This window comes from Biomphalaria glabrata, chromosome 9, assembly GCF_947242115.1.
Source record: "Biomphalaria glabrata chromosome 9, xgBioGlab47.1, whole genome shotgun sequence".
NCBI classification, from domain to species: Eukaryota; Metazoa; Mollusca; class Gastropoda; family Planorbidae; genus Biomphalaria; species Biomphalaria glabrata.
The window spans coordinates 34,708,342-34,736,306 of NC_074719.1; the positions used below are offsets into that span (position 1 = coordinate 34,708,342).

At 33.4% G+C, this 27,965-nt stretch overlaps 1 protein-coding gene and 1 long non-coding RNA gene across 2 annotated transcripts in view; both read right to left on the reverse strand.

The window, feature by feature from the left end:
- The window catches only part of LOC106065433 (oviduct-specific glycoprotein-like), a 40,205-nt gene extending 19,212 nt beyond the window's left edge, over positions 1–20,993 (reverse strand). The window contains exons 1-6 of the mRNA XM_013224242.2: positions 20,668–20,993; positions 16,361–16,415; positions 15,784–15,943; positions 11,815–12,058; positions 9,751–9,875; positions 7,960–8,080 (exon numbers count right to left, since the gene is read on the reverse strand). Of these exons, the coding sequence (XP_013079696.2) occupies positions 7,960–8,080; positions 9,751–9,875; positions 11,815–12,058; positions 15,784–15,943; positions 16,361–16,415 (705 nt within the window). The 5' untranslated portion in view covers positions 20,668–20,993. The remainder of the gene's footprint in view (positions 1–7,959; positions 8,081–9,750; positions 9,876–11,814; positions 12,059–15,783; positions 15,944–16,360; positions 16,416–20,667) is intronic.
- Positions 20,994–22,209: 1,216 nt separating this feature from the next.
- LOC129928022 (uncharacterized) lies at positions 22,210–27,281 on the reverse strand. The gene is made up of 2 exons (XR_008779614.1): positions 25,707–27,281; positions 22,210–22,678 (listed from the first exon to the last, which is right to left on the reverse strand). It is a non-coding gene; the product is annotated as an uncharacterized LOC129928022 (long non-coding RNA).
- Between the last annotated feature and the right edge of the window lie 684 nt (positions 27,282–27,965).

The window sequence follows — 27,965 nt, forward strand, 5'->3', positions numbered from 1 at the left end:
GATTTACTTAAAGTTGTAATTATGCTGTCAGTGTCTGGTAGGGGTTCTGGGTCTATGACTGTGCATTTATTTATTTCTCTAAAGTCACAGCAGATTCTTTCTCCACTGTCTTTCTTTTTTACAATGACCATGGGTGATGCATATTTACATGTTTCTGATCTCTCTATCTTCCCATCTTTAATTAAGTTGGTCATTTCTGTTCTAACTAAGTCCTCATATGCTTTGGGGATACTATAGGCTTTTGTCTTAGTTGGTAGTGCTTTGTTGAGTTTTATTGTGTGTTCTATCAGATTGGTACATCCTAGCTTTTGTGTAATTACATCACTATATTTGACTGTCAAATTCTGTAACATATCATTTTCAATATTTGGACTACTGTTGTGTGTGGTGTTTATGGTGCTTGCTATATGTTCTTGTATGTTGTGTTTGGTTTCTACATCAGGTTCAATTATATCTGTGTCAGTTATTTGTCTCTTATCCAATTTTACAAGTTTGTCAATATTGAGTTTGCATTCTCTACCATCTTTATCAATGATGTACACTTTGTTATTAATTCTCTCTATAACTTTAAATGGTCCCTCATTCTTATCTTTACAGTGTTTGTTTTCTATCTTAACAAAAACTTGGTCACCTACATATAGTGTTCTTAGTTTTCTATTTCTGTTTTTTATTTTCCTATGCCTTTCTAAATTTTTGTCCATGTTTATCTCTGCTAGTTTTATTCCTTGTCTAAGCTGTTGTTTGGTCTGAATTATCCAAGGATGGTACTGTTCTATGTTTTCTAAGTCTAACATGTTGTCAGCCCATAACTCTAACGGTCCTTTAGGTTTTCTGTTAAATACAAGCTCATAGGGGCTGAATTTGGTGGTTTCATGGATGCTAGTGTTGTAGGCAAATATAGCATAGCTAAGAGTCTGGTCCCAGGTACTCATTGAGTCTCTTTCTAGCTTATATATCATCTGTTTTACAGTTCTGTTCCATTTTTCTATTACCCCATTTCCCTGTGGTGAGTAGATAGTGCTATGGACTAGGCGGATGTTAGTCATTTCTGCAAATGCCTGGTTAAGGTGGGACTTAAAGTTTGATGCATTGTCTGACAGTAACTTATTAGGGAATCCAAATTTAAGAAAAAGTGTTTTCAAGCAATTACATATGTCAATAGCCTTTATATCTTTTAGAGGAAATGCCTCTGCCCATCTAGTGGACATGTCAATGATACCCAAAATATATTTATTCCCTTTACTGCTGGTTGTTAGGGGTCCCATTATGTCCATGGCAATTTTGTCCCAAAAATGGTGAGATTTATCTGATTTTTCTAATGGGGCTCTAGTCACTGTTTTTTGTTTGGCACATTCTGTGCAACTGTTTACATAGTTCTTAATGTCCTTTCCCATCTTTGGCCAGAAGAATTTGTTGGCTATCTTAGCATATACTTTCTTTTTTCCTAAGTGTCCTGCTGTGGGGTCATCATGTGCCATATTTAATATTTTAGCTCTTAAAGTTTTAGGGATCAGGATTTGAAGTCTAGTACAGTTTTCTTTCCTGTTATATCTAATGGCTAAGTTGTTAATTTCTATGTGGTGGTTATTTAAATTTATCTTGTTATAATCTTTGCTTAAGAGGTCTTGTATTGTGGTGTCATTTTTCTGCATAGCTATTAGTTCCTCCCTAGTTATGCCTATTTCATTGAGTAATACAGTGGGGCATTCTATTTCTGGTGTTATTTTTTTATGTGATCTGGTTTGAGCTAATAGTGCCTCTTGTTTAAATAGGGGATATTTTTGTCTATCTTCCGCCCATTGCATAACTTCTTCTAGTGTTGGATCTTTTACACCATCTACATTGCCTATTATTAGATCTTGTGCTGGGGTGTCCATGACTATAGCTTCTAGTTCTCCTGTAATCCAGGGTGATTCTATTAGGACTTTAGCGGTCTTGCAAATATCGAATTTTTGTATATTTGCATAGGTCACTTTTACTGTATCTTCTAGATACTGTCCTGGTTCGACTAAAGAGGCTTTAACTATTATTGCCGTGGCTCCACTGTCCCGAATTGATCCTACTTCTTTAGAATTAACATAGGATGGAAAGACTTTTATTTTGGACTTATTTGCTTGCATGTAGGCTACATTTTCCTCTCTATGGGTGTTGGTGTTATTGCCAATGTTGTTTCTATTGTTTCCTCTATTGTAGTTGTTTGGGTGGTTATTTGTGTGGTAGTTATATTGGTCCCTTCTAGATTGCCTGTTTCTGTTATAGCTATTGTGTTGGTAACTGTTTGCAAAACTTCTTCTTTCATTGGGACTTGCACTCTGGTGTAGTCTATGTGGTCTATTATTGTAATTATTGTTGTTTTGTTTGTAGCTGTTTGGGTTGTGGAAACTAGTGTAACTTCTGTATCTGTAATTGTTATTGTAGTTTATAGGAGCTTTGCATTGGTTTTTTACGTGACCTTTTCTCCCACAATTGAAACAAGTCTTGGTGTTGGACCATTTGAATTTGTCATTGTTGTTGTTGTTGAATGTTGTTGCTGTGGCTACTAGTTGGTGTAGATCTCTTTTGTCAATCGTGTGTCCAGGGTGACTGTCTTTAAATAGATTTAGATTCGTTATCAGTTCAGTCTCTGTCTTGATCTTCTTTTCTTTAAGGAAAGTAAAAACTAAGTCTGTCACGTTGTTGAGGACATTGTCAATAAGTAGCATGTCTAGGACTTGTGTCGGGTCTTTGATGTCACATTTTGCTAGCTCTAACCATTTTATCATGTTAGTCCTCATGTCGAATATTATCCTGTTGAAGTCCCCATCTTTTTTCAATTTAGTGTCCCTGAACAACTTACGATAGAAATCTGAATTTTTTCCAAAGTGTTCTAATAATCTAGTCTTTACTGCTGCATAGTCTTTCTTTTGGTCTACAGTTAAAGTGGAAATGATGTTGAGGGGTTCTCCGGACAAATTTGCTAGTAGGTGTTTGGCCATGTCTTCATTGTTAAGACTATAGGTTGAGGCTATATGCTCAAATTGGACTAAATAGTTTTCAAGTGTTTCATCTTTAGAATTGTATTTGTGGAATTTGGAGATGAATGGCTTTGTTGTTGACTGTTGGGTATTAATGTTGGAATTTGTTTTGGCAGCTTCTAGTTCTAGTTCTTTTTGTCTAGTTTCTAGTTCTTTTAATGTTTTCTGATGAGCTCTTTCAGCAGCTCTTTCTTCCCTATCTCTAATTTGTTTCTTTTCTTCCCTTTCTTCCCTTTCTTTCTTTTCAGCCTTTTCTAATTCTTTTTTAATAAATTCCTTTTTCTCATCCCCTTCTAGTTCCATGACTTTCACTAGCTCTAAAATTTTGTCATAGGAAGACATGATTAATGCTTTGTGTAGTTAATTAAGTGAGAAAAGAAAAATGTACTGTGTTATACTTGTCAATACAATGTGTGTCAATTATTTAACATGTGTATATTACACAATAATATAAAAAATTCAATCAATGGTTACAATGTAATGAAAGAATGTAGTGATAATTGTCCAATGTATAGATCTAGATCAAAATTTACTCAGTTACTCAATTATAAACCATTCAAATTCACTATTCACAAATATCAATATATGTTATACATGTGTGCTGTTGTGCCAGAGTAAAATAGTAAAAAATGTAAATTAGTAAGAGAAAGAAAAATATATGTACAGTATAAGTAAAAAGGACAAACACAGAAACAATATAGAGAACAACACAGTCTGCTTTTAAAGAAATTAATAAAAAGTAGAAATGTGACAGGAGAAATACAGATATATGGATACAGGACTTTTAAACAAACAACAATATAGATACAGATTAAGTACACTGACAGAAATACAAACAAGACTCAACAGCTAGATAAATAATTTCCCACTATATTCTATGACCTCCGTACCAACAAGGAGAGCCTCAAACGCATTGGGCCTTATAGAGGTTAGAGAACAAACAGGATAGACCCTAATAGATCCTATTGTTATGATAGTTCATACAATAGTCCCTCTCCAGCCACCCTTAAAAGACACTTAGAAAAATGAAATCAAAATATGGCTCCAAGAATGCCAAGAGTTATCAATTACTAACTCTACTAACAATCAAATTTAATTACTGCTATAGTATATCAAAGCAAAATCCATGTACTTTATAATCATATGCATGTATTTAATTTGTTAATAATGACTTACAGACTTTTTTCTTGTTGACTCGTGTAGTTTAATCCTCTTATAGCTTGGGTGGTTCGCTAATAATCCATGCATAAGTAATCCAATTTAAGAATAATAATCCATGTATAAGTAATCCAATTTAAGAATGATAATCCATGTATAGGTAATCCAATTTAAGAATACACGTCACTATGAGCATTAAAGTGGTAATAGAAAAAATATAATCCAGTTCAATGCCATAAGATGGCTCAAATGCTCAAATTTATAGTTGATACAAGTTCTGTCTAGTACTTCAAAGTAATCCACAATGATGAATAGTGGCGAGCACTAGTGATGAAGCGGTGAATCTGTCATTAGTGTCATCAAGCGATGTCTTGAATGGTACGGCTCTTTCTTTCAGACGACATCTGTAGCTCTAGATAGGAATCGAGTCGTCTTCTGTTTTCGGTTTCACACCGGACAGGTGTCAGAGGTAGATCTAGGAACAGGGTTGGCGTTGAATGGATCTCAGGATGCAGGTGTTACTTGAATGGATCTTGTGGGCAGGCTGGATTTCGTACTTGTTTAGTTAGCCGCCATCTTGAGAAAAAAGTACCGGTCTAACGTGTAGTCTTGCGCTGTTTACTATAGAGTCGATTGAGATCCTTTTAAGACTCCTTTACTGGTCACCAAAGGCCAAAAGTCACCTATGTTGTAGGTCCATACTGTTAGTTAACAGCCATACTGACCACCAAATGTCGCTACCTGGTTTTTCGTGTAGGTGTAGCGGCGTGGGTACGTCCGTGTGATGTAGGTACCTCTTCTGGTACGGCTATAATACTCCTCTTAGCGATGTACTTTATTAGACGCACTAGATTTGCAAGTGCGCAACATTACTAATATACTAAAGTCTCCAATGACACATTTAGAATTACTGGTGAACACAGTGGTAGCAGACGTGGAATTTATTATGTATATAGATAAATTACAGAAAATACTGGCGACTTCAGCCGTCACAAAATATACACCAATAAATACTGGCTGTTCATGCCATGTGGAATAAGTAGTCACATCTATGAAATGTTCAAAATACAAGTCCAAAGAAAACTCTCAAGTTAACATTAAATCAAATTCATTAATATTCATTCATATTACAGACAGAGAAAATCGTACATCCACTCTCTGCCGGAGTTCTTCACTAACTAACTTTTGACCCTTATTTCAGAGTCCTTCAACTTATTCACATAACCTCGTGCTTGCTCGCACGGAGTGTTACAATAGGTGACTGCGTGTCACTTCATGTCACAGAGGTTCTAAAACTGGACTGTGACAGTTAACTAATGTACGTTTTAACTGACAGACTGTCAAGGGTGCCCGGGCAGACCAGCCATGGCCAAAATTATAACCCCGACAAATACCACCATTCTTTTTTTTGTTTTTGTTTTTTGGTTTAAGTGTGTAAATATTATTATTTATATTTTGAGATAGTATTGTGTGTGAGTTAAGTGTTAAACCTTGGTACTATCTATATATATATATAAATCTCCTCTTCCCTCAAGAGTTTGGATGGGGAAGAAGAAGTAAAGGAAAGATCACTCTTTTATTTCACGAAAAAAACATAAGGGGGGTGGGGTGAGAACATGTGGGTATTCCCACGTCGATACGGATGGCTGCAAGCTGGACTGTCCAACCATGCCCGCTCCGTACCCTTTCGTCCTGTTGGAGGTTTAGACTAGGAAGTAAACTATCTTCAATTCTGAAGGAACATCCGAAACATGTAAAACATTTTACAAGCAAACATTTTACAAACACTAAATAGCATGGAAAGAGAACAAGTAATCTACTATGTATATTCACCCGTCACTAAATAGCTGGGCCGGACTTAACCTTTGTTGGGCCCTATGCAAAACGGATTTTGAGGGGCCAAGTTTGGGTAGGGAAGCGGATAATAAGTGAAAATTAATAGTTTGTATTAGAAAATAAATTCGTCTATGCATTTTATTCATTCTTTACTACAGAATTACTTTACGAGCCTCCGTGAAGCAAAGTCATACGGTATATCATAATAATTATGTTTCCTACATAAATCACGCTCAATTGCAAGAATTACCAAATCTTTCAATCTATCTTTGAAAATGTTTACCTCAAGTAATTCTTCATTAGTTTGATGCGCGAGAAGCTTCTTTCACCAGATTACACAATTACGGCTAATGCATAATGTCGTTTTTATTTATCGCGCGTAGAATTAGATTTTCGATTTTAAATGACACCCCAAATTGTCATTTTTGATATATTTTAAGGACTTTTTTGTATATTTTGTAATTTCGGGAGATTTTCAGGAGCTCCTAGTAAATCGACAGGAGGGCGCGGGAAATCTGTTTTAGAATATAATATGGTTTAATTTAATAATTTATACACCTAGAATTAGTGCGGGTCCTATGAAAGTGTGGGGCAAATGAAAGTGCGAGGCCCGCTGCGGCCGCATAGGTTGCTGACCCTGCAAAATAGCGGCGTATGCTACGCCGCAGGTCGACTAGTTTACTATAATTGTAAACTTACCACTATTGGGAGGAGGTATCTTGTTACAAACCATGTTTTTATAGTGTAATGGTAGGGCAAAATTTAGAGTTTTTCTTTAACTGGAGTGTTGAATGGTTGTCAGTGAATTCCTGCTCAACAGGTCCACATGAATGTTTTTTCTGAATATATGAGGTATGTAATTTTCTAAAGAGCTTGTGACTGGGGTCTGTAAGAGAAAAGGTCGGAGACTTCAGTTGAGAGAGTTTGTTGTTAGAGTAGTAAATAGCCTGTTTTTAACTATTTTAGTTTTAAATGATGAAATGATTCACATTTGTATTTATTCTAAATATGTTGAAAGGTATGAAAAAGTTTTTTTATAATAACTATATATAAAAGTTGAGTTTTCCTTGTAAAGTTCGCTATAGCTAGACTGATTTAGGGCTTGGAGTTTCTCGCTATTGATCCAATCTGACAACAACCTTCACAATCACCAACGCAGCTTGTATATAGAGGTGGTTGGTGACAGAGAAAAAATAAAACAATTTTTTGATCGATAGTTTTTTTTTCTCTTATGCTAAACAAAGCAAATTCTTTCTTTATTTTCAATGTTTTAGTGCGTTTAGATTTATAAGCATTGTTTTGTAATATTTTTTTTAAAATACCTATAAACAATTCGTAACTTTTTGGAAACTTTAAAAAAAAAAATAAGAACATGAAACATAAGATCTTGATGTGTGGACACGGATCTCATGAAATGGCTCTACCAATTTTCCTAGATATTCAACAGGTATGTTTATCGCTAAGAAAAAAAGAAATTTATCGCTTTTGTCACACTGGAAAAACTCTTGTTTGACCGTTATAATTTTTTAAAGTAAAAAAAAAAAATTGGTTAGAAAACCTGAAAATATATATCTTGAATGTCTTCGGTTATTTCCACATTCGTTTAAAAAATTAATGTCCCAGAAAATTTGGCGCATCATATTCTAGGTCTTTTAAATCTAGATCTTAAGTCCTAACATTTTGTAAATGTATACAGTCAAGTAGATCTTTAAAATCATTTAACCAGGATTTTTTTGGAGGGGAGAGAGGAATCGGACAAGGACATTTTTTTTTCATTTTTTTTAAATCTAACAATCATTAGATTTAAAAAAAAGGCTTTATAAGTTGTATTAAGGAGTTATGTGTCTATTCAAAAAAGTATTTGTCATGTTTTTTTTTTGTGTTACTATTTATCTCGAAATATCAAACCTAATGTAAAACTGCTGACAGTTACAACGAAAAGAAAACTTACTATATTCAGTTCATCATCTGTGGTATTTCCATACAGTCTACTTTGATGACGATGTGTCCAATAACTTCTTAAGGGGCTAAACGAATAATATTTAACATTTACTACAGCAATGTCAACCGACCTGAAAACGAAGACAATTTTTGTGTTAAATCTTGACTTTTACTTACAAATGCTCGCAATCCATAAAGCAGCTTAAAAAGTTGTCATAAACATGTGTTATTTATAGCTAAATCTCTCTCTATATATAAATATATATATATGTATGTATATATATTAGGGGTGCACCAGACAGTACTTTTTGGTATTTGGAGCCGAATAGTAAAAAATGATATTCGGCCGGAGCCGAATACCTAAGTGTCTTGTAAATAGTTTGTGTTGCTGAACATATCTATATGGGTTGGTAATTTATTTCCCTTTTATATTCCTTATTGTTATAAACTCTGTTACTGATTTATATATTAAAGCTTAACAGTATTTTTAAACAGATAAGCCTATCACAAATTTATATGTGTAGCATAAGAGTATGTACGAGGCCACCAACTATAAAGGCTGTATGTAAAATATGTTAGTATATATTTAACTAGTTACTAATGTAAATCTCTCATAAGTAAAGTGCAATTTGCCTTCTATAGTGGTTCGATGTATGTGTTGAAGAATTTCAGACCAACAACTGGTCATCAGACTTGTAAATTAAAATCCAAAGACCGCTTCTGTTTCTGGCTTTGAAGGTCTAAATACTCAGTGTAGCTGTTAGTTAATAGTTGGAAGTAGTAGATCATATATTTATTAGTTTATTCGCGGCAAACGATATTTTACTAACCGCGGAAACATCAATTATACCTATTTATATCTTGAACCTTAGATGTCGCGAATCATAGATTTAATTGTAGTCTGTAGGCCGCTTATTGATATCAATGTTTAGATTTACTGTTATATAAATCTAAGAGCATTAGAAAAAACAACTATAGAAAAAAACAACTCATCCATAATCTCCCTACAAAAAAAAAAACATAAATAGACTTTGTGTTCGACTGATTGCAACGACCTGGACAGACGTAGTGAGCCTACACATGTAGTCCTAGTTTAGTGTGTATATTTTCGTTGGGCATACGCAATAGTGTTGCGTGGTCATGCAAAAAAGATAACACATTGGCATGGTCAGTCAAGCATATAGATAAATTATATCCGTATACTAGTTACAGAGATCAAGTGTTTCTTAACATTCAAGCATATGTTTTCTTTGTTTGTTAGATCTAATTGTGGTGCTTTGTATATTAAGTCAATAGAATTAAACAATGAAATTAGCTTTCTTTCTAAAGGTTTTAATACAAGGCAAACAAATACACACACGCACACATGCACATCTTTGTTTTATTGAGCAACGAACGTGTGTTCAGCACCCTAATTGATATTTCTCTCCAAGTAAACAAACTTACATTCAAGCAGATACCTCCTTCTTTTTTCCCACACTTTCCTCAAATAATTCAGACAAGTGATAGCTAGACATAAACACCCAAACAAGAGAAATATATATGTTATTTCAAAGACATCATACAAAAATATATATATACAAAAGTTGACAAAAGCATTTCGCGCGAAAAAAAATCGCGCAAAAACAGAATTGCGTCTAAACGGCTGCACAGAAATGACAATCACTCCCAAAAAAAAAAAAGGCGAAAACACCTTGTTTCATTTTAATGCAGTAACAGACATATATATGATTTTGAAAATTGATTCATTTTAAAGAAATGCTAAAATGACAAGTTTAAAAATATATCGATTAGTACTTGCCTAAACAATACAGGAATGTCATAATCCTCTTCAATACGTGACTTGGTGTTCAAGAGCGATATGTACAGGAGCAAGCGAGTTCTTCCCGTTTTTTCACTTTCATTTCGAAACGCGTCCATTATTTCCTAAATATAAAAGACAAAATATTGTTTAGTACAAAAGTATATGTTTCTTTTATCTATCTGATGTTAATACTTTTAGTGAACTTTGAAAGGTGAAAAGTTGCTTTTGGTTTTGAGTGGTACTTTTTAGTTCGTATGCTTGTCTCGTTTAGATGTAGGAAAACATTTCCAATGTCAAATATCTTGATGTAGCTCACCGCAAATACCACATTTAAAACAAAAAAACTTACACTAAAACAGAACACTTGGATAACGATAAGGCTATAGCAAAAAAGTACTACTTTTTGTATGATTTTACAAAGCTTATATTAAATCACTTGTCTGTACGTCTTTCTGTCTGTCTGGTTTGTAAAAATATTGAGCATGTTTTCTGCCAAGTCTAATATTTGGATCAAGTAAAAACTTTGAATAATTCTCTCATTATTCCTAAGAAAATGTAAATCAAAATAAAACAAGGTTACAAAAGACAGTTTGTGTGGAAACACAATCTCAAAATCGGCCCCCTAAGAGGTCCACCCAGGCAGGCTTCAATATTTTGAGAAAGAACATCCAAATAAAATTATATCAAAGACCAATGAGAGATAAGAATGGAGAAAGAAGGTTAACAGATCTTGTGTAGTGCCCCAACGGTCCCGCAGATCAAAGGATAGGTGTAAGTGAATGTAAAGTTAGATGTGAACCTGGCCTAACTAGTTCCCCTTTTAGACCTTGTGGTCTAAAGGGCAGATGATGTAAAGTTCATCTGTTTTTGTGGCCTACGTTTAGCGAGGGTGTCATGTAGCCAGCACAACGACCAACCGCCTATACTTTTCCCCAACTAATGTCAGGTACCCATTAGAGCTGGGTAGACTCAGAGGCGCCCAAGGATTCCAAAGTTGAAAATCCCAGTCTTCACCAGGATTCGAGCCCGGGACCCCCGGTTCGGAAGCCAAGCGCTTTACCGCTCAGCCACCGCGCCTCCCCTGGCCTAACTGATGTCTTATAATTGATCTGTTTTGAAAAGGCTCAATCTCTTATTCAAAATCCTTAAAAAAATAATAATTTCGTCAATAAAGAAAAGTTCAGAAAAATAAAGTTTATAAGATTACTATTCATTTTAAATTAGGTCTAACTTATAATGCATACTAATTAGCTTTTTCTCTTTAAAAAACTGCTTGCATAACTGATTTAAAAAATAAAATTTTTCGCTTTCAGAAAAAAAAAAAGTTGCCGTTGCATCAGAACTTTGAATGGCAAAATATTGTGATGTCGGATTTTCAATATCTTTTCTAGTTTACGAGATCTAAACGGGACGGACGGACAGACGGACAGACATTTCGCACAAAACTAATAGCGTCTTTTTCCCTTTCGGGGGCCACTAAAAACAACAATTGTTTAATTTAAAAATCAGCAATGTAGAAAAGCTGAAGTCACTGATTAACATACAAGACTACATAAACATACAAGACTCATAAACATACGAGACTACATAAACATACAAGACTATATAAACATACAAGACTACATAGACATACAAGACTACATAAACATGCAAGACTACATAAACATACAAACATAAACGTACAAGACTACATAAACATACAAGACTACATAAACATACAAGACTACATAAACATACAAACATAAACATACAAGACTACATAAACATACAAGACTACATAAACATAAAAACCGACATTGTCTTCTCTTTTAGAGTAAGGTCTGTAGTTTATAAGGTCATTTCTAAGGTGCTCTGTATAAAGAAAGTTGTCCTTTCCAATACCATTGAGCTTTGATAGTTTACGTCTCCAGTAAATCAAATGTTTAAGTTTGGCATCTCTATGTGCATATTTAATATATTATAGCCGTATTTCCCCGTTCATAGGTAGCTAATCAAAAAGTAAAATAAATATGTTTTTTTTTTTAAATATATAAATTATCATTCAAAGATTATAAAGCTTACTTGAAGAAGTATTGGAAAATATTTTTTAAAATAAAGTGGTCTTTGATACGGTGAATGTCTAATTGATATACCATCCAGGTCATATCGACGTACATAGTCTATGCATGATTGTATGAAAATTGATCTTGATTCTGGAACGAGATACATCGTGTAAAAGTTATCGCCAAAACTTCCATCGCTATAAACTTCAATCAGTCCTTTAAAGTTTTTAAACTTTTGTCTGCTAGCTCTAAAATCTGGAAGACTGAAATATAAAAAAAAGTTTCAGTTAAAATAGTTTAAAGCTATATAGTTTCATGAAAGACTCAAACCATAATTAACTATTAACATGCGTAAAATATAACAATAACAAGGTAGTGCGTCGATAATACCCAATGAGAAAGACAGTTTTTCTTTGCTAGAAAGTAGTATTGCATAGTATAAGTAAATTAAAAGTTAAAAAGCTGATTAAATGCATAATTATTTAGGTTCAACGGAAGAAAAAAAATCAGGGCCTAGGGGCGTAGATAGGGAATTGAAGGCCAGGGTGGATTGACCTCTTTGAGAGCCCCTTGTATTTTGATATTGGAAATAATGACATGAGATATTTTACGCAAAAAATATATAAGCCCAAAATCAAGTTTGGTACAGTATATCAGTAAAATTAACCAAAAATTATCATTAATATTCTTTTAATGAATAATACCGTTGTTTATTGGCTAAATAATGCACAAGTGATAAATCTCAATTCATATCGCTTAACGTCGTGCATTCTGTGCAGCAAAGACATCTATAACATCATCTACATCGATACTTTCGAGTATTTGTTATTTCACTGATATTAAAGCCATGCTTTTAAACCTTTCTTGCGTCATTGTGCTCCATTGATAGTTTTTGATGAACTTGAGCTATGAGAATGATCTCTCACATGACGCAATGGAATTGGCATGAGTTAGCAGTGTTCGAATGAGGTTGCAAGGTTTGAGCACACGTGATTACCATATGAAGCCAGCTTCCTCAATTTTCTATTAGTGATTGTATTACTGGTTTGTTGATGAAAAGTGCTCGTGCATCAATGACATCATTGAACAAGCTATTTGCCTATATTTTATCATTCAAACAGAAAAAGTAACACAGTTTTTCATCATTCAACAGGTGTCTTGGTTCAAGATGAAACCCAAAGATATCCATTTTTTTTCCAGCCGTTGTAATCTGTCCTTCATCTCCATATGAAATCTGTCCAGCACTTAGGTCTCAACACGTTTGAATAGCAGTTCTATTGACAGTTCTACATTAGAACTCAACTTCCCATCAAGTCTTTTCTTTCTTCTGGTTGTTTCGATTACAGGGAATCCATAGTATTCACTACCTTCTTTTCCTTTTTTGATGGATTAGATTTTTGTCAGTTTCTCATCATTTTGCAGAAAGAATGAAAAAGTACTAATTTATTCAGCAGCTTCCCGTATGTGCAGTCCAGACTTTTATAGTTTCTTCTGAACTATATTAATTGGGCGCAGGAGCTTTGACCAGAATTCCAGATATGCAACAACTTCTCTTGTATTACTCTTTTTGTTAAACTCCCGGCTTCATCTTCTTTCAGTTTGGCCCATCTCTGAAGATAATTCGAAAAAAAAAGTTGAACATTTCATGTACAGTTTCAAAAAAGGTGACAATTGCTGGATCTATCTAGAGAGTAATTATCACAGTTCAGAAATGTTGCCTTTGAACTTATGTCTAACATTGTGACTACGTTATCATATGATTAACCTCTGCTGCACGCTGTTTTGTAGCCCCACTGTGGTCAAATCGACATGGGGGAAGTTCCCATAGAAAGAACAACATTCTTTTAATTTGACCAATACAAAATATCCCATGATTGTGACATTTCCTCTGACGAAAAGAAATACATTTAGGTTTTTTGATTCATTTTCCCACGCTTGTAATTCACTCTGTTATCACTCTATAAGAACAGTTGTTTTGTTGTTGTTTTTTTAATTTAGAAAAACATATGTCCTTTGGATTAAGGAAAGATAAATAGAGGGGTAATAACTCGAGTGTGAAGTTTAGTTTGAAATTATAGAAGCCAAACCCTAATATTGAACAATTCTAGCTTTATTAAGAATAACTATTGAAGCTGTTATACCCGATTCTGTACATTTTTCTTCAATGTTAATTAGCGTAACCTTAAAATACTCGCCATTTAAATCTAGTATAGTAACCAAGAGAGAAATATTTTTAGTTCTTGCAGCAAGCACATCTTTGATCTCCTTTGAGGGGAAAATAAATCAGCAACAAATCTATTAAAGATTTGCGTTTTAAAATTAACTTAAAAAAAATTTTGATCTATGTGGGAACAAATATTTTTAAAATGTCAACTTATTGATAGACTTAAATCTTTGTTATAAATTTAATCCATAAATGTTGAAAAAAGACTCCAGTTGATACTATTTGTTAATCAAATATCTTAGTACATGTATTTACACCTTTCGGACACTCATTTGGGGGCCCCCTCAAGTGGGGGTATGACCGCATGGTCAGTTTCAGCCCGAGACTTTCAACGTGAGATTAACACGAGCTATTGTAATGAGCATTATTCATTATTCATTTCGTTTCACAATGAATCTTAAACAATGCTGTGACAGTAAAAACTACAGCATATAGAGCTTAAAATTATATCTGAACGTGAGTGAATATTTTAAAATCATGTTGTAAGACAGTTCTTGGTTCACTTTTTAAAGACACTGAGTGCCTTAAGTTTAAAAGCATGTGTGATGGCCCGCTAAATTTTGTAGCTTATTTTATTTCACCTTACCTCTCCTCTTTAACACTTCTATATGTATATACAATTATTCGAATTTGCTATCATTTCTGACCTTATTTACTCTACCTTTAATTTATCTTATAAAAAAAACACGATAATTTTGAAGAGAGGATTACCACGCTCAACTACTGCTACTTCATTCCTACTTGTTAATCTTATTACCACATTGAGTCATAATTGTCAACAGAAAAGTCTTTAACAATTAGGAATTATTTTATGTTTTCAAGTTTAGTGTAGTCGTTTGTCCTTATGTAATATTTAGATCACAAAAACAAGCAAAGCTCCTAAATTTTTTTCTTCATTAAAAAAAAATAAATTACTTGATCGAAAAAAAAAAAGAAGCTCAAACTGGATAATTTTTTAATAAGCAACCAAATAATGCCATATGATTGTTTGAATTCGATTTTATAACATTTTAGATTTTAGTTTCTTGTTAAAAAGTAGCAAATATTTCATTTTGATAATTGTTTGATCTGATTTTTATTATTAATTTGCAACCGAACCTAATCTATTTAAATCTAGGCCAATGTCTATATATGATAAATCTGTATATATAATTCTCTACGTCGCCCGACCATGCGTGGCACCACGCACGCACGCCAACTCTCTAACTCTCGATAAAAAAGTCATGGAAAGATAACTCTTTTATTTCTGCAAGTCGGACTAGAGTTACTCCACGTAACTTTCGCTCAGAAAAAGAAGAGGAAAGAGAGAACAAGTAATATTTTCTGTATATATAATTCTCTAGATCCCCCAAGCATGCAGGACAACACGCACGCACGATTACTATCTAACCCTCCTTTAGCCCCTCCAGCCCGCACCCACGCCTTCCTCACTCTTCATGCATGCGCACACAATCGTTTTCCCAAAACCCACTCCATTTAGACAATTGTCTCTTTTAGGAATAGTTCACACGTCACTTATTATTTCTATATATGCATATGAAACTATCTTAAGCGTGACATTTGTTATTAGACAGTTTAAAAATTTGACATTAAAAAAAAACATTTTTTTAGAATGTTAAAAGTTTCAAATATAACATAGAGATATAAACAATTGTTTTCTAATGGCTATATAGAAATAATTCAATGATGGAAATTTAGTGCATTTTAAAATAAATAAGTGATTAGCAATTGATTGATCATTCATATTATATTAATACAACTTACAATTCACTGACTGCATAGTGATGAACTAACTTATTGTTCTGACTAGTAGCATAATCTAATATCACAGTTTGGCAAATTTCTGGATCGAGCAGATTAGGTTTTAATCTGGATTGGGCCAGAGACGCACTATTTACATTACATGTAAACACACTGCAAGGTGCTATAAAAATAGAATGTCAATAAAAAAAAATAACAGCCATAAATAGCAGAAAATATTTTTCTTAAAATGACAACCTTAAGTAAATTACAAATGCATCACGCCTTTTATTTTACATAGTCGAAACTATATATGTACGCCAAGAAAAAATGAGATGCAACCTTTATGACAGGATTTCAGTGCTTTTAGAGGTGTCTTTAATTTTTTTTCTTATTTAACATATTACCAAAAGCAAGTAGTTTCGATTCAATTAATTTATTAGTGAACTGTAGCTACTTTTTATTTATTATATCCACAAAATGCAAGTAGTTTCAATTCAACTACTTTATTAGTGAACATTTTGGTTTAACATCTCACCAAAAGCAAGTATCCTATTTAAAATTTAAATGATAAAAATACAGATATTTCTAGCCTACTTACCAGCTTCACATCCAAATACAAAATATAACTGAACTGCCAAAAATGCAATTTTCATCTGTAAATATAATAATTCATAAAAAAGGTGCTTAAATGTAATGGCGAAAGATGCCGATTCTATTTTTGGGAAACACGTCCAGATATAACTTGCTAAACAAGGACAGCATCGGCCTGACTACAAAACATTTGTCGCTTACGAATCATTATTGCATAAGAAAGTGGAGAAGTGGGCCATGTCGCGTTAAAACAACAGACTAATTGAACTCGGCTGGTATTAATTACTGACAAGTACGAGAATATACAATGAAAGTACGATCCCTGGCTGACGGCCGATTGTTGATGATTTGGTATAAAAGCTGGGACGGTTTGAATAAGTGTCTTGAGTTAGGGAGGCAAAGGAATACACTGAAAGAATGTGTGGTGACAACTTGGTCATGCAGAGCAGGCAGTTCCTAGCCAAGTTCTGAGTCAGTCACTGCCCGATTCGTGTTTAGTTCAAATGGTTTAACACACGGTGTCACTACTGCATCGAGGAAGATGAGACATTATCCACATTCTTTAATTAATTTCGCGTTTTGCATGAAGGATGATAGAAAAAGGATATGAGGAAAGAGAGCTGGTCCTTGTGCGGTAACGTCTCTATGTCTTAGTAGGATGGCTAGGCGACATTAAAACGCACTACTTCTTTTTGTTTTTCAAGTGATCTAATGGAGTAATTTATATTCAGCATGATTTTCTGCTATTTCAGGTTTCTGATACGATATTAATTTTAAAGTGGAACTTCATAGGGTGTATATATGTATATATATATATATATATATATATATATATATATATATATATATATATATATATATATATATATATATAAAGGCTACAGTTTTGTGTATTATTTATTGATGGCCGCTTGTTTCTGTCATAGCCTCTATTAGCCAGATTGGCTTTGCGTAGGTTATCGATAATTTAAAAATAACATTCTTTTTAAAAATGAAGAGTTATATTTTGATATTGTTGCGAAATAAAAAATAAGTTACTCTTTTGATAAATTAAGATTGCGGTACAGAATGTAGACATATTTTATTCAAACAAATCATCAACTATTTTGAGATTTTTAATAGTTTCTTATGTCTCGAGTTTGCTAATGACACAATGTCTCATTGTCATATTATTTTGTGTCTTTATTCTGTCACATTTAATAAACTGTTTTTTTCCATCTTCTTTAATAAAAACAAAATCAAATCCATTTTACTTACTGATTATCTTATGTTAAACTACTTACTGTGTATCTTACAGTCAACTACTTACTGTGTATCTTATAGTCAACTACATACTGTGTATCTTACAGTCAACTACTTACTGTGTATCTTACAATCAACTACTTACTGTGTATCTTACAGTCAACTACTTACAGTGTATCTTACAGTCAACTACTTACAGTGTATCTTACAGTCAACTACTTACTGTGTATCTTACAATCAACTACTTACTGTGTATCTTACAGTCAACTACTTACTGTGTATCTTACAGTCAACTACTTACTGTGTATCTTACAGTCAACTACTTACTGTGTATCTCACAGTCAACTACTTATTGTGTATCTTACAGTCAACTACTTACTGTGTATCTTACAGTCAACTACTTACTGTGTATCTTACAGTCAACTACTTACTGTGTATCTTACAATCAACTACTTACTGTGTATCTTACAGTCAACTACTTACTGTGTATCTTACAGTCAACTACTTACTGTGTATCTTACAATCAACTACTTACTGTGTATCTTACAGTCAACTACTTACTGTGTATCTTACAGTCAACTACTTACTGTGTATCTTACAGTCAACTACTTACTGTGTATCTTACAATCAACTACTTACTGTGTATCTTACAGTCAGCTACTTAGTGTGTATCTTACAATCAACTACTTACTGTGTATCTTACAGTCAACTACTTACTGTGTATCTTACAGTCAGCTACTTACTGTGTATCTTACAGTCAACTACTTACTGTGTATCTTACAGTCATTTACTTACTGTGTATCTTACAATCAACTACTTACTGTGTATCTTACAGTCATTTACTTACTGTGTATCTTACAGTTAACTACTTACTGTGTGTCTTACAGTTAACTACTTACTGTGTATCTTACAATCAACTACTTACTGTGTATCTTATAGTCAACTACTTACAATGTATCTTACAGTCATTTACTTACTGTGTATCTTACAGTTAACTACTTACTGTGTATCTTACAGTTAACTACTTACTGTGTATCTTACAATCAACTACTTACTGTGTATCTTACAATCAACTACTTACTGTGTATCTTACAATCAACTACTTACTGTGTATCTTACAGTCATTTACTTACTGTGTATCTTACAGTCAACTACTTACTGTGTATCTTACAGTCATTTACTTACTGTGTATCTTACAATCAACTACTTACTGTGTATCTTACAATCAACTACTTACTGTGTATCTTACAATCAACTACTTACTGTGTATCTTACAGTCATTTACTTACTGTGTATCTTACAGTCAACTACTTACTGTGTATCTTACAGTCAACTAATTACTGTGTATCTTACAATCAACTACTTACTGTGTATCTTACAGTCAACTACTTACTGTGTATCTTACAGTCATTTACTTACTGTGTATCTTACAGCTAACTACTTACTGTGTATCTTATCTTCAACTTCTTACTATGTATCTTATAGTCAACTACTTACTGTGTATCTTACAGTCAACTACTTACAGTGTATCTTACAGTCATCTACTTACAGTGTATCTTACAGTCATCTACTTACAGTGTATCTTATAGTCAACTATTTACTGTGTATCTTACAGTCATCTACTTACAGTGTATCTTATGTTCAACTACTTACTGTGTATCTTACAGTCATCTACTTACAGTGTATCTTACAGTCATCTACTTACAGTGTATCTTATGTTCAACTACTTACAGTGTATCTTACAGTCATCTACTTACAGTGTATCTTATGTTCAACTTCTTACTGTGTATCTTACAGTCACTTACTTACAGTGTATCTTATGTTCAACTACTTACTGTGTATCTTACAGTCATCTACTTACAGTGTATCTTACAGTCATCTACTTACAGTGTATCTTATGTTCAACTAAATACAGTGTATCTTACAGTCATCTACTTACAGTGTATCTTATGTTCAACTACTTACTGTGTATCTTACAGTCATCTACTTACAGTGTATCTTATGTTCAACTACTTACTGTGTATCTTACAGTCATCTACTTACAGTGTATCTTACAGTCACTTACTTACAGTGTATCTTATGTTCAACTACTTACTGTGTATCTTACAGTCAACTACTTACTGTGTATCTTACAGTCATCTACTTACAGTGTATCTTACAGTCACTTACTTACAGTGTATCTTATGTTCAACTACTTACTGTGTATCTTATCTTCAACTTCTTACTGTATATTTTTTGTTAATGTACTTACTTTTTTTTTATGCTAAACTAGTTTTATAATAATAAATTTGACATAAAATATCATAAATATTAATTAGCAAATGTTACAAGAATACTTGAAAACATATCGTCATTGCGTATGCTATTGCGATATGCCAACTGAAAATACTCGGAAACAATGCATTGCTTGTACCAAATATTATCTTTCATTAACAATACTTTCATTTATTACTCTAGAGAGTTCAAATGAAAATGAAATATTGAAATTAAAAAAATGGAATAGATAGGTCTTCGTCTAAAAGTTTTTTCTTGAAGAAAGTTCTTTGTCTGAGCTCAACGGTTAGCAAGTACTAAGCCTTAAGTCCATGCACTGAAAAAAAAATCATCGGGGGGTGATCAGTTTACTTAGGTAAAAATGGCATTTCTTGGTTGTAGATGCACTGATCACAAAGTGTGGTCCCCTTGTGGAAACATATTCGTATAGTTTTTTTTTATACGAATCTGCAACACTTTATTCACCTGATAAAGTAGATATCTCAAAACCAAGAACGACTGACTCTCTACATTTCTGACCTACTGGGCTGATCTTTTTTTTTTTTTTTTGACCACTGAACAGATATACCACATGGGCGTTACTTAAGGGACAAACATATTACACATCACACACACACACATAAACATCAGAATACTATAGAAACAAGGGAGAAAGGGGGGTGAGAGTAGGAAACAATGAGGGAATGTAAAGAAGAGGGGGGGGAGAATTTGGGAAAGAAATCTAATTCTTAAAAAGTTCTTTACAAAAATGTTTATCTTAATTTTAATTGAAATTTAAAAACAAAAATAATTGTTTACCTTTAAATGCTTAAAAGAGGAATTTATTTAAAGTTACTTCTATCACTGTCGTGCAGATGAAGCCTATCTCCTACTCACTTTATTCTGATGATCTCCTGTCTTGGAAATGTATTAGTTATTTTATAACCTTACAACGTAATGTTTTGCAAATTATTTGCTTTACAGCTGTTGTCAAAGATTTATAAGTACAGAGGCGGACTGGCTATGTGGCCATTTGCTCCAATTCCGGGTGGGCCGGTACGCAAATGGGCCGGTAGGGCCACCGAGAAAAACGCATGGATGCCACTAGGACACGTATTAAATTGCGAAAGGTTTTATATAATTCTCTTATAGAAGCGACCCTTTGAACGTTGTGTTGAAAGAAATAGTGTAAAGACTCTACAGTGCAATACTAATTAATCTAACACAATTTCCAAAATCATGTAATAAACTACATCCGTAGACAGTGCTAATAGCACTGACATATCCGGGGAGGGGAAGACACACAATTTGTATACAAATTTATTAGTTATGTTAATAATTTATACTAATAATTTATATTTAATTTTTTTTTAGATTATTTTGGTGGGATAGGGAGGTGGCGATGGCATCAATCCCACCCTCCCCGCCATACATTTTCGAGTGGAGGAGGCGGTCCCATTTATTTGTAGAAATCACAGCTTGTTAACATAATCATCTAAATATCTATATAATTAAAACTTTTTATTGATATCCTAACAATCCATTATATAAAGCAGAATGTTTGGCGTATGTATTTATGTATGTATGTAAGTATGTATGCATGTATGTATGTATGTATGCATGTACCTATATATGTATGTATGTATGTAAACTGCAATAATAAATGGCTCTAAATCAACACCGATAACAGTAAACTCAGGTGTACCTCAAGGAACAGTCTTGGGTCCACTACTATTTTTAATTTACATAAATGATTTACCAAATTGCATTACTTCAGGAACAAAAGTCAGATTATTTGCAGACGATTGCATAATATATAGAACAATTAAAACAACACAAGACACAGATATTTTACAAAGAGAATTAGATGAATTACAGAAATGGGAATCAAATTGGAGCATGTCTTTCCACCCAGAAAAATGTCAGTTGTTAAGAGTAACAAAAAAACTAAAACAAATTAATTCCACTTATCTTATTCATGGCAAACCAGTAACACAGACTAAAAACGCAAAATACCTAGGTGTTATAATAAATGAAAAACTATCATGGAATCCACATATTGATGAAACTACAAAAAAATCAAACAAAGCATTAGGATTTATTAAAAGAAATTTCTATAAATCTAATAAAAACATAAAACTAAAATGTTATTTAACCTTGGTTAGGCCAATAATAGAATATTGTGATGTTGCTTGTTCAGGCTGTCTTGATGTCAACTATGGATGACTGTTGGATTTCAACCAATTACTCTGCAAGCGTTTGGGTGTAATTGTTCGGGTGTATTCCGTGTAGTTGAACAACAAGCCAGATAAACAATAAACATCTGTTTTAACTAGTGAAGAGATGTAGTCAACGCTGATGAACAACTTCACATATAATTTATTCTAGTAAAAGGCCACAGTAGAAGTCTCTGTCACTAAACACGTCGTTACCCTGGAGTATTCTATCGCTAACTGATTTTCCGGTCTCTAACCCAACATATCCCAAACGTCACTAGTCCCGTTCAATATGCGTCTTCTATGGTGCGTCGCTAAATAACTAAACTATAAATAAGGTGTCTAACAGATTCCTCCCCCCCCCCCCCTTGAAAAAAAAATATGTCAATATTTTTCCACTACTGTCAAGTCTAACAAGGGCATTTTCAATTTAAGGGGAAGACAACAAACATAAAATCTTGACATCTTCATCTTGGCTTGACAGTTCCTCATGTTCATGTCAATGTTCATAACATTCCAGAATCATCTTCATTAGTAAACAGTTCATCATGAAAGAAAATGTGGCATCTTATGGGCACGTCATACACTCACAAATGTTCTCCACTGGCAGTAATCTGACAAAATACAATATTTCAAAAACAATTATAGACTTTATTTCCACATTCAATAAGTTTTTCCTTACTACCCTTTTATACGCTTCTGTCCATTTTTCTTTTATACTCACCCTTTTCCATCGAACTAACTTTCGTCAATGATATATGAAATGATTCACACAAAAAAAAAATATATATATCCATATTTACTTTTAAATGCTTAACATCAAATTTACTTATCTCCCTTTTCCATAACATATAAATTGTGCCATGTTAATCAATAATATCACATAATATCAAACAGCAATGTACTATATACATAGTATTTACAAGTTTCACTTCCATATGTAAGTGTATGTCAATCTAGACAGCATATACCCAAGTTAAAATTATCAATCATCATTAATATCCATATTTCAATAAATACAAGCGGTACTTTCACTTTAGTTTTATAACTCTAAAAGTTTTAAACATATCATTACTATTCTATGGAGTGTCACATCATAGAATCTACTCATCATTATAGTCAAATATTTCATTAATCAACTTAAATACTTTAATTTAAAATTCTTTTGTTCCATATTATAAACTTTAATAGACAAGTTTAAACCTGATCACGATTCCATATTCAGAATACTTATTTATTTTACATCATATCTTGTCCTGTCATTTTGTTTATCATAAGTTCTGTACCCATTTGATCTATGATCATTGTATTTGTTTCTACTTTGGTTAATTCTTTCACCAAATCTACAACTAGAACTCGCTATCTTCTGATTGATATGAAACCCATTCCAACATTCTCTAGCGAAATGTCCTTGTTTATGGCAATTATAACAAGTCATGTTTCTTCTATTGTATGAGTTATTCATAGGTCTATTGTATTGTCTAGTATTTCTGTTTAATACATTTCTGTTCAATAAATGTTCATATTTATTTTGCCATCTGTTAATGTTCCTCATGGTACAAGACCTAATTCCTCTAATGTTACCCAATAACATATCTTGTGTCAAACTAGGTATTGCTACAGCATTACAGTAACCAGTGAAAAAAGGTGTCTTTATAAAAATTCTACAAGCCTTAAATTTTTTAATACTCCCATCTAACAATCTAACCTTTTTCATATAATCTAAATAACACCATGGTTCTACAAATTTTGAATGAATAGCAATAGTTGTGCATGCTGTGTCCCTGATAAAATTTATAGAGTTTCCATTTACTAGACCTTTGAATAGTTTAAAAGTATTTTTCTTTCCCTCAACCATGTTAATTTCTTCTATAGTGTTACCATAATTTAGTTGTTCAATATCACTATCCTCATCCCTATAATCTCTATCCTGATTTTCATTAGTATAGTAAACTCTGCTTGTTTGATTCCTATCCCTATGTTTACTACTGCTTCTGTTTTGATTTCTATCCTTATATGAGTTCCTATCATTAGATTTATAGTATGTTGTTTTTTTTACAATGGGAAGCTATGTGACCTTTCTTATTGCAATTGAAACAAGTTATTTCCTCATAATGATTATCCCTAGATTTTGATCTTGCATTTCTATCTCTATTTCTATTTTCAAACCTATCTTCAGTTTCTCTAGAATATCTATCATTACTTCTGACTTTTTTCTCACTTGTGTATCCTATTAAGTCTACCTTATTCTTATCTTTAGTAGAGAATGGATTAGTTGGATAAGCATTTTTATAAATTCTCATTATTTCTGTTACTTCATCTAAACATTTTGGATTTCTCTCTTTAATAAATGATTGAAGTTGGGGATCACACTTGTTAATAAAGTTATCTAACAGAATGAAATTTTTTTAATCCCTCATAAGAATTTCCCACTTTTTCTAGTTTTACCCATTTATTAAAAAAATCTTTCTCCATATTTATGGTAGTTTGAGGTTCTATATCTACTGATGGTATATTGTCAAAGTATTTCTTTCTGAAAGTTGTAGCATTATGACCATAGGCATTCAACAACTCTCTTTTCAAAACCTGATAGCTATCATCAATATGATGGTCATGATTTTGGCATATTGTTAGAGCTTGACCATGAACAAAGTCTATCAGTATTTCAGACCATTCTTCTTCTGGCATATTAAATGTAGACATTTTTGCCTAATATCTTTTCAGAAAATCACCAATGTCATCCTTCTGTTCATCAAAACTTTGTATCTTTCTCTTTAGCCATGTCTGCGAATTAGGGTTGTCTCTTTGTGCGGTAATCTTATTTGAGTTATTTGTGTTATTTCCTTGTTCAATTTGAGCTCTGGCTTGTGCTGCATCCAATCTCATCTTCTCCATTTTAGCTTCATGCTCTATAGTTTTTTCTCTCTCTTTGTCTTGCCTTTCTTGGTCCTCTTTTTGCTTCTCATATTCTTCCTTTCTGATCCTTTCTTGTCTCTCTATCTCTTGTCTTTTTTCTTCTTTCTGTCTCTCCATTTCTTCCCTCACAACTTGCTGTACATAAGCTGCTAAGTCCTTTCCTTTTAACTCCATGGCCTTTCCATCCTGCATAGCTGTTTCCTTAACCTCCTTAAGATCCACATATGATGATGTAGCCATTGTATTTTATTTTCACCCAAATTTATATATTTTTACTTAGCCTATATTAGTTATGGCTATACTTTAAACTTATTTTATATTTAAGTTTTTACAAACTTTTATACAAGTTTTAAGTGTTATGTCTCTATAGATTCAGTAAATGTGTAAATCTAGTCTGAGTTATATTCAAATCTGTATATTAATATCACACAAACTTAAATCTAGTATATTATAGTATATATAATAGTACCATTTAGATCTACAGTTATCAAGAGCACTATGACTATTAGTATGGATAACTATGATCAATTTTAAAATTTGATGTAACTGAAGTGTCTATAGAGTTAGAGTACTCAGTAGACTCTAAGACTGTCTAGAGTCTAGATCTAGAGTAGATAAGATAGATCTAATCCAGAAATTATGGTTCTATTTAACCATATGAAACTAATATGTTTATACAATGTCAAATATATCTTTAATAAGATATATACATCTAGAATGTACTACCTTCATTCATCTTTCAATTAATAATAATATTCCAAATTAGAGTCTAGATGATTAAATGTACCAACGAGATGTACAAAAATTTGTGGATCTAAATTTAGCCAGACGACAGTGTTTGACTACAATGCCAGTTTCGGCATTATTCTCATGGCAAAATCATATTTGATTTTAACCGCTCAAACTAAAATGTATTTTAGTCTGATTCACAATAAAAGAATCCTACCTGTACTTTCTATCATTAAGTGAAAAAAATACAGATCTAATTAAATTAATAAAAATAAATAATTTAAAATAATATACACAAATGAAATAATTAAATGAGACTATCGCTATGGGTTGGGATATGACAATATGGCACACATTGATAACGTCACGAAGTAACCAAGCAACAACGGATATGACGTTTACACAAACAAAACAATCACAATCCTAAACGTATAATATAGCTTTTCATCTAAATTACGTCTCCTACCCCGACGGGTTTTAAGGCGCACCACCTGATTTTACTCAGGCTAACGTACCAAATTTAGACAAAATCTATTTCTAAGGGCAATCTAAACATATACTAATAAGAAAAATGGCACTTAGCTTTTGATAAGAAAGATCCCCTTTGTTCGGATTCCCGAATATGATAGATCACAACAAACTCCACTGCTCCTCTTCCAGTTCTGACTCTGTTCTCCGGTGCTACCAGTGGATACAATCCGTGTCGAGTATCCCACGTAATGCCACAGATGTCTTGATATGCCACAGCAAAATGTTTCAGTTTCTTCGACGACTGTTGATGACCGTATGTGTAGTTCCGACGACTTTGTGTACACAGTTACTGATGAATAGGTTAACGGTTCTCCTGGCGACGACTTGATTTGTGTAGACGACTACTGACAAATAACAGTCTCTTGACGGCAACTTGATCTGGACGACTGACGAATAACGAATTTCTTGACGATGACTTGATCTGGGCTGACGAATAACGACTTTCTTGACGATGACTTGATCTGGGCTGACGAATAACGGTTCTCTAAAATAGTTCACTGCTTCTGCTGCTACTCTGGTAGTACGACGAAGTTTGCTGTTGTACGTTGCTTCACTAGATCAAAATGTCCAATGTAGACTAGGTGAGACCAAGGTCACCTCCGAAGACGTTCCGTTGTACGATTAACGGTTTTCAACAAAATTAAGTGGATGTAGCTGTTTCCACAACTTCAATATCAACAAGTCTAGATATGGTCTAGACCAACGTATAATAAATAGATCAATGTTCAGCAACGACAAATATGACTTCACTAACCTTCCAAAGGTTAAACACAGTGACCGTTATAAAAGTGGCAAGCAACCGGTTCAATAAGCAAACTGCTCCACAAGAATCTCTCAAAGGGTAAGACGACAGAGCGATTTAGTTAGCTACGAAACTTGTAGTACTCACAATACTTCTGACAGCGGGCAAACTGTCCTTCTCAAACTGACGAGGTAAAACTTGATACTCGATGTGGCTCCTACGACTGTTTTCTCAAGCGAAGAAAAAATATGTCCAACAGGTTCACTAACGATCTCTCACCCGTTATGAATGAACGGTTCCTCGGGGTTGTAGGTCGATTCAGCATACGAAGATCAGGCGTTGATAATATAAGTGTTGAGTAGACCAGACGTTGCGATGATTACTGTCCTGACGAAGGTCACCCTGAGTTAACGGCTCGTTGAACGTACGATCAAACAGGCGACGACTGCATGTAGATCTAGAACAAAGTCACTCTGCGATGATGCTGTGTTCAGACGTACTCCGATGAAACTTTATATCTTCGAGTGCACGACCCTCACCTGAGTAAACGTTCAGCTTCGATGTCCGGTTCGATGTTCGGTTCGGTTCCTCGTCCCATATGCTAGGACAAATTTGTACAAATATTCCTTCTTCCCTAGGGCTATTAGAGCATGGAAAGGGTTGCCTGAGCTAGCCAGAAAAACCAGCGACTTGGCAGAATTTAAGTCATTTGTTAATATGCATGACTAAATGCATGACGCGTAGGACGTAATCATATTCTTTTTTGAAGTAACGTCTGTATTATATAAGAAGATAAGATATGTATGTCGTATGTATGTATGTATGTATGTCCCCATATAGAAATAAAAACCTCTTGACCAATCTTGATAAAACTTGGCAGAAATGTTCCTTGGGTACTAACTTAGACCGTAGTGTATGTATTGTGGCCCTAAAACAAACCTAAGACCCTCAGAAAAAAAAAACTAACTCTATTACAGCTATAC